We start from the raw sequence: 8,097 nt of genomic DNA, 5'->3' as shown, positions 1-8,097 counted from the left end.
GAATGCCGGAATGTATTTTGTTTGGATTCCTCTACTGTGGAAAAAAACGTCCGAGGCGGCTCGCGGGTCGAGGGAGAGGTCCTGGGAACGGCCCGCCAGTCCGGTGGGTCGCGACATGTGGCAAAACAAGCCTTATGCAATGGGAATGGAAGGACGGGCTGTTCTTCCTCGAGAGCTGCCCACACAGGCTGCTGGACCCAGGCCCGTAGCTACAGTGGAGCATCTCGGGGCGAGGCCCCCTCACTTACTGGCAAGGCCCCCTGACTCCCCATCCAGCCCAGGGCCCCCAAGGGGCGGCTGGTGCGGGAAAAGCAGCCAGGTATTCCTTTAATCTGATCAGCCACTGCCCCCTAAGGAATTTAAATGCACCCCGACATTAAAAATCCTGGCTACGGGCCTGGCTGGACAGCGTGTCGTGATCTGTTAGAAAAGAGAGGACTGAAGGCCGGGAGGGGGCATGATAAAGGTTTACGAAATAACGCATGGGGTGGAGAAGGTGGACAAAGGGGACTTTTTTCTCCCGCTCCCCAAAGACTAGACCTCGAGGGCATCCAGTGAAGCTCAGTAAGTTGAGGACGGACCAAAGGAAATCCTTCTTGACCCCGAGAGTGATGGAAGGGTGGGATTCGTTGCCAGAGGATGCAGTGATGGCCACAGGAATAAACAGCTTGAAAAGGGGATTGGATAGATTCGTGGAGGAGAAGTCTGTCAGTGGCTGGTAGCCCTGGCGGCAGAGGGGAACCTCCCTGTTCAGGGGCACTAAACCTCTGAATCCCAGAGCCAGGAGGCAACCTCAGGGGAAGGCCTCGGCCTCTATGCCCTGTTGTTGGACTTTCAGAGGAACTGGTTGGCCTTCGTATGAGACAGGATGCTGGACTAGATGGACCACTGGTCTGATCCCGCAGGGCTCTTTGGATGTTCTTATGAAGGCCTCAGCCTCTCTGCCCTGTTGTTGGCCCTCCAGAGGAACTGGTTGGCCCCTGTGTGAGATAGGATGCTGGACCAGATGGACCCTCACTGGCCTGATCCAGCAGGGCTCTTCTGATGTTCTGATGAAGGCCTCGGCCTCTCTGCCGTGTTGTTGGCCCTCCAGAGGAACTGGTTGGCCTTCGTGTGAGACAGGATGCTGGACCAGATGGACCACTGGTCTGATCCAGCAGGGCTCTTCTTAGGTTCTTATCAGGGGAATGCCTCGGCTTCTATGCTCTGCTGTTGGACCTCCAGAGGAACTGGTTGGCCCCTATGTGAGACAGGATGCTAGACTAGATGGACCACTGGTCTGATCCCACCAGGCTCTTCTTAGGTTCTTATCAGGGGAAGGCCTCGGCTTCTATGCTCTGCTGTTGGACCTCCAGAGGAACTGGTTGGCCCCTGTGTGAGGCAGGATGCTGGACTAGATGGACCACTGGTCTGATCCCACTGGGCTCTTCTGATGTTCTTATGAAGGCCTCGGCCTCTATGCCTTGTTGTTGGCTGTTTGGAGGACTTGGTTGGCCACCGTGTGAGACAGGATGCTGGAGTAGATGGACCTCCATGGTTCTGATCCAGCAGGGCTTTCCTGATGCTCTTACCCAACTGAGATGCTTGTTCTCCCCAGGCTCCACCCGCAAATCTCCTGGAGTTCCTCAACCTGGGGGTAGCAGCCCTATCCCCACCCCCTGCTGGTGGCCAGAGGGATCCTGGCGACCCTGTGAGCAGTGACGTGCCGCAGAGACATTCTGCCCTTATCCTTTAGAAGGAAACAGCCCGGGGGCCTTATTGTCCGTTGCCCTCTTCGCTTTGAAGGAGTTCACTTGATCTGGATGTCCCCTCTGGGAGAAGCGGACAGGGCGGGAAGGCTTTTTTTATGGAACGGGTGCCCGTTCTCTCTGTTTGGGACAAAGGTTCAACCCCCTCCTCCTGGGGTAAAGAGAACAGAGCCGGCGTCCTTCCCAAGCCCCGCCCGTCTTTAGTCCAGATTTCCACTCCGGCAGCTGAAGTCATCAAGCTTTCATCTCCCGCTCGGCAGGAAACGAAGGCAGCCGGGTGCCAAAACGAGAAGGAAGTTTCTAATTATCCACAACAGCTACTCCGCTACGAGCCGCTTGGCAGCGGAAGGCAGAGTAACACTGGGAATCCAAACAAAATAAGTCGTTCTGGATGAGGGCGGTTGGATCGGGGTGCGGGGCGGTATGATAACGTGGAAATTCACCTCTTGGTGGGGACAGGACGTGCCGTCAGGTTGCGGCCATATTAGGGCAATCCTAACAGCCAGTTTGGTGTAGTGGTTAAGAACGGCGGACTCTAATCTGGGAGAACCGGGTTTGATTTCACCCACTCCTCTACATGCAGCCAGCTGGGTGACCTTGGGTCAATCACAAGTTCTCTCAGAGCTGTTCTTAGTCAGAGCTCCCTCAGCCCCACTGACCTCACAGGATATCAGGATGTAGAGGGACACTACATTTTGCATTGTACCTCTGCATCCTGATCCCCTGCTTAGCTTTCCTCGGCTGTCTTTGGTTTGTGAAGTCCCTTGGATTTCTGTTGCTTCTTATGCATTAGATCAACCCCTCCCTCCCTCCCTGTGGTTTAGAGAGCCAGTTTGGTGTAGTGGTTAAGAGCGGCAGATTCTAATCTGGGAGAACCGGGTTTTCATTCCCCACCCCTCCACATGCAGCTGCTGGGTGACCTTGGGTCAGTCACAGTTCTGTCAGAACTCTCTCAGCCCCACCTACCTCACAGGGTGTCTGTTACGGGGAGAGGAAGGGAAGGCAACTGTGAGCCAATTATAAACCTCCATGCTGGCTCTTACTAGTTAAGAGCAGCGGACTCTAACCTGGAGAACCGGGTTTGATTCCCCACTTTTCCTCCACGTGAAGCCAGCTGGGTGACCTTGGGTCAGTCACAAGTTCTCTCAAAGCTCCCTCGGCCCCACCTGCCTCACCGGGTGTCTATTGTGGGGAAAGGAAAGGAAGGATATTGTAAGCCAATTATAAGCCTCCATGCTGGCTCTTAGTAGTTAAGAGCGGCGGACTCTAATCTGGAGAACCAGGTTTGATTCCCCACTTCTCCTCCAGAGGCCAGCTGGGTGACTTTGGGTCAGTCACAGTTCTCTCAGAGCTCTCTCAGCCCCACCTACCTCACAGGGTGTCTGTTGTGAGGAGAGGAAGGGGAAGGAGATCCTAAGCTGCTCCGAGACTCCTTTGGGTAGTGAAGAGTGGGGTGTAAAAACCAACTCTTCTTCTTCTTCATTCCCCCCACCGTCACCGGCTTCCATCCCAGGATTAAATATTTGTCTTTGTCGTCTGTCCTCTCCCTGTTCACCCTCTTCTGTTTCTTTCCAGTTAAAGGCAGCCAGAAGTGTGAGCTGAACTGCCGAGCCGTGGGTTACCGTTTCTACGTCAGACAAGCCGAGCAGGTCATCGACGGGACGCCATGTGACCAGAACGGAACCTCCATCTGCGTGTCCGGTCAGTGCAAGGTAGGAGCGACGTTTTCCTTTTCTTTTTGAGCACGCTCACGTACAGGTTCAGTGTTTAAACGCGAATTCTGGTCGTTGGTTTGTCAAAAGAGACCACCGGGAAAAGACGGTCTTCAGGCGATTATTTCGTTTACTGTCCGTTTGCGGGTTGTGTGTTATTGTGGACGGATGAACCAAGTGGCCATATGTAGGCTTGCCAACTCCAGGTTGAGAAATTCCCGGATGTTTGTGGGGCGGAGCCTCAAGAGTGCGAATTTTGGGTAGGGTAGGGAATAATGCCATCGGATTCTCCACAAAAGAAGAATAACTCCCCAGTGCAGTGCTCCCTCTAAGCTGAGTGAGCGTGAGCTAGCTCACAGTTTTTTAGCCTCCGGCTCACACACGTTTGCCTTAGCTCAGGAAGGAGGGCTCCAGAGCGAACAATTCGATGCAGCAGCCAAATTGCTAGCTCACAACTTCAATGCCAGTCGCTCACAAAATAGATTTTTTTGCTCACAGGACCCCACAGCTTAGAGGGAGCATTGCCCCAGAGACAAAAAGTACCAGCCATAAATGCAGAGAAAGACCGTTTAATCGAAACAAAGGATCGTATCCATCGCATGCAAATGAACACGGATGTTCTAAAGCATTACAGAGATGCCACACGAAATTACAAAATCCCTCCCAAAACAGTGAAATTCAACAATGACCATAATAGGAATACAGAAAGAGCCCGAAGATGTTTGAATCACAGCGGAACACGATGTAAACGGCTCGATGCTCTAGGGAGTGATTCTCGTCTCTGGGGAGTGATTCTTGTTTTTTTGCCTCTGATTCCTCCTCGTTCCTGTTTGGTTAACTGCTGGTATACAGAATCCTCCAAAGCAGCCATTTTCTCCAGGGGAACTGATCTCGGTTGCCTGGATATCAATTATAATAGCGGGGGGTGTCCAGGTGCCACCTGGAGATCAATTGTAATCCTAGGAGAACTCCAGACACCACCTGGAGGCTGGCAACCCATTGCAGTCGGGCATGGTACTTACACCCAAAGTGTCTGTTTTAAGGATTCAGAGTTATTGGTTCGGTTACAAACACGGTCTGGATCCCCTGAAATGCTTTGGTGCTCATAGGTCAAGGTAAAGGTTTCCCTTGCTCGAAAGCCAGTCGAATCCGCCTCTTGGGGGCGGTGCTCATCTCCGTTTCCGAGCCGAAGAGCCAGCGCTGTCCGAAGATGTTTCCATGGTCCTGTGGCCGGCATGACTAGTAGATGCCGAGGTGCACGGAATGCTGTTACCTTCCCACCGAAGCGGTACCAATTGATCTACTCACAATCTCTTGCTTTCGAACTGCTAGGTTGGCAGGAGTTGGTGCTCATGGAACGAGTTTAAAAAGCAACCGTTGCTTGCCGGCTACAAGAGGCTGACTCGAATGCAGGTCACGGATCTTGGTGGTGCCACCTTTCAGGACTGTTCGTTTGGCAGCAATCTGGTCATAGGCACTGTTTCCTCTAAGCTGAGTTAGTGTGAGCCAGCGCACGTTTTTTTAGCCTCCGGCGCATACATTTTTGTCTTAGCTTGGGAAGGATAACTCCTGAGCAAACTAATTGATGCCACAGCCAAATTGCTCTCTCACAACTTTAATGCCGGTAGCTCTCAAAGTAGAGTTTTTGCTCACAAGGCTCCACGGCTCGGAGAGAACATTGTAGACTTTTTCCGTGCTGGGACAGGCCCTTTGGAGATCCTTCGCCAAGTTGGCATGGAGGGTGCCTTCACTTTCTGCCTCTGGGCACGCTCGGGAAACAGTCTTGTTTAAAATGGTGTTTGGAGAGTGAAATCTGTTTTGGGAAGCCCGGTTGGTGTTTGTTTGTATCTTGTAGACAAGGCTGTTGATTGACTGTTAATAGGGTCGTTTCTTTGTTCACCATGTCTGGTGGCTTTGTGAGCCAGAGACGTCAAGCATAGGCCAATGCTATGCTGGGGATTATTAGGAAGGGAGTTGAAAACAAATCAGCCAGTATCATAATGCCCCTGTATAAATCGATGGTGTGACCTCATTTGGAGTACTGTGTGCAATTCTGGTCACCACACCTCAGAAAGGATATTATGGCATTGGAAAAAGTGCAGAAAAGGGCCACTAGAATGATTAAAAGGTTGGAACACTTTCCCTATGAAGAAAGGTTAAAGCGTTTGGGGCTCTTTAGCTTGGAGGAACGACGGCTGAGGGGTGACATGATCGAGGTTTACAAGATTATGCGTGGGATAGAGCAGGTAGAGAAAGAAGTCCTTTTCTCCCTTTCTCACAATACAAGAACTCGTGGGCACTCAATGAAATTACTGAGCAGTCGGGTTAGAACGGATAAAAGGAAGTGCTTCTTCACCCAAAGAGTGATGAACACATGGAATTCACTTCCACAGGAGGTGGTGGCAGCTACAAGCATGGACGGCTTCAAGAGGGAATTAGATAAACATATGGGGCAGAGGTCCATCAGTGGCTATGAGCCACAAGGTATAGATAGGAGCTCTCCATCTGGGGCAAGGGATGCTCTGTATTCTTGGAGCTTGGGGGGCGGGCGGGCACAACAGTGGGAGGGCTTCTAGTGTCCTGGTCCCACTGCTGGACCTCCTGAGGGCACCTGGTATTTGTGGCCACTGTGTGACAGAGAGTTGGACTGGATGGGCCACTGGCCTGATCCAACATTGGCTTCTCTTATGTTCTTAAAATACTCCATTGTTATTCATTATGTAGACTCCCAGCTTGCTGCCAAATACTGTCTTATTTATTGAACCATCAAGTAGTATCTGGTTTGCTACACCATCAGTAGTCCAGCATCCTTTCTCACACAGTGGCCAACCAGTTCCTCTGGAGGGCCAACAACAGGGCACAGAGGCCGAGGCCTTCATAAGAACATCAGAAGAGCCCAGCTGGATCAGACCAGTGAGGGTCCACCTAGTCCAGCATCCTGTCTCACACGGTGGCCAACTGTGGTGAAGGGATATAGAGGCTGGCTGTGTAAAGCCCTCCACGACTCTGCGGTCAAGTGAGCAACCTATTCCCCCACCGCCTTCCCGTGAGCCTCGCTTTCTTCTCCCTCGCCGGGCTCCTTCACATCTGGACAATCTCACACATGTCCTCGCTCTTTATTTTTAGCCAGGCCAAGCATCTTTTGGAAGCTCTGGGTTTTCTTTGTAGATGACAGATAGGCGCTTGAGTCCTGACTCTTCCTTCAAGAGCCGGCTTGATCTGAAAGCTGGAGGCCAGAAAAACGGTTGCAGATTGGATCCAGAGGGCCTGCGGAGCGGGGTTGGAATCTTTGCAGAGCGCTCTGCGGATTGGAAAAGAGGGGAAAGTAAGGCCAGGAAAGGGGGAGATGATCCGTGGCCATTTCACTTTTCATTTGTCCGTCTGCAGTTGGTAAACCCTTCCCTTCAGCCCCATTTAGGGTTGCAGGGTACCCCCCCCGGCAACCGGTGCAAGGTGAGGGGTGAGGACGACTTACGAGGAGATAAGACAGGCCTAGGCTTGCGTTGCTGGAGACGTGACTATGTCACTTCTGACGGGCACCGGAAGTAGGGTTCCTATTCCCCTGATGGGGTTATCCCACTTTTGCCCCCCCGATCTGCTGGCCCCAATCCGGGCAGTGGGGGGAACCCTGCCCCCAAAGTGCCCATTCGCACCAACATGCCCAGCGCAGTGACATCATCCAGAGATGATGTCATCTCGCAGGGCACATTGCGGGGCGCGCACACTCTATCTTTGGTGTCGTGGTTAAGTGCGCGGACTCTAATCTGGGAGGACCGGGTTTGATTCCCCACTCCTCCACTTGCACCTGCTGGATGACCTTGGGCAAGCCGTAGTTCTGATAAGAGCTGTTCTTGGAAAAGAGCAGTTTCTGTTTGAGCTCTCTCAGCCCCACCGACCTCACAGGGTGTCTGTTGTGGGGAGGGGAAGGGAAAGGAGTTTGTGAGCCGCTCTGAGACTCCTTTGGGTAGTGAAGGGCGGGGTATAAATCCAGTCTCTTCTTCTTCTTCTTTTACCTCACAGGGTGTCTGTTGTGGGGAAGGGAAAGGAGTTTGTGAGCCGCTCTGAGACTCCTCTGGGTAGTGAAGGGCGGGGTATAAACCCAATATCTTCTTCTTCTTCTTTTGAGGAAAAACTCTGTGGTTACCATAGAGTTTTCCCTCAAACAATAGAGCGTTCCCCCACAACGTCACTCTGGGTGATGTCATCGTGGTGCGAGCTTTGTGCACTCGCTGAAGAGTTCCCAGAGACAGAGAGGGACCCCCCCCTCCTGGCAACCCTAACCAGAAGTGATGTCGTTGTGTTGCCAGCTGCACATGGATGCTCTGGCATTTGGGGAAAAACATCTATGGTAGAAGTCATTTTCATGATAGAGTTTTTGCCCAAGTGCCAGAGCGTCCCGGCGTCCCTGACAGTGAGATAACATCACCGCCGGTGTCCGTCGGAAGTGAAATTGCTATGGTGCCAGTGACGCAGGCTCCGGCCTAGTTTTCCTGCTGGTAAGTCCCCCGTTGGCCAGCTGACTGGGATTTGGGGAGGGCCCCCGGGGTGGGGGAGATCTTTAGCCCCGGTGGGGGCCCTTGCAACCCTACCTCCCCCCTGGTTTACCTTAATTCACAGCAATGCCTGGGTTCCTCCCT

The 8,097-nt window shown here is 52.6% G+C and overlaps 1 protein-coding gene across 1 annotated transcript in view; it reads left to right on the top strand.

Annotated features, from left to right (window-relative positions):
• Positions 1 to 8,097, top strand: part of LOC107110346 (thrombospondin type-1 domain-containing protein 4-like) — a 519,752-nt gene that overhangs the window by 117,698 nt on the left and 393,957 nt on the right. Inside the window, exon 6 of the mRNA XM_015411125.1 lies at positions 3,324 to 3,460. Within this exon, the coding sequence (XP_015266611.1) occupies positions 3,324 to 3,460 (137 nt within the window). The remainder of the gene's footprint in view (positions 1 to 3,323; positions 3,461 to 8,097) is intronic.

The sequence above is a fragment of the Gekko japonicus genome, unplaced genomic scaffold, assembly GCF_001447785.1.
Source record: "Gekko japonicus isolate JY-2015 unplaced genomic scaffold, Gekko_japonicus_V1.1 scaffold796, whole genome shotgun sequence".
NCBI lineage: Eukaryota > Metazoa > Chordata > Lepidosauria > Squamata > Gekkonidae > Gekko > Gekko japonicus.
The sequence above is the reverse complement of the archived record's forward strand: the minus strand, read 5'-3'. Positions and strand labels throughout refer to the sequence as shown.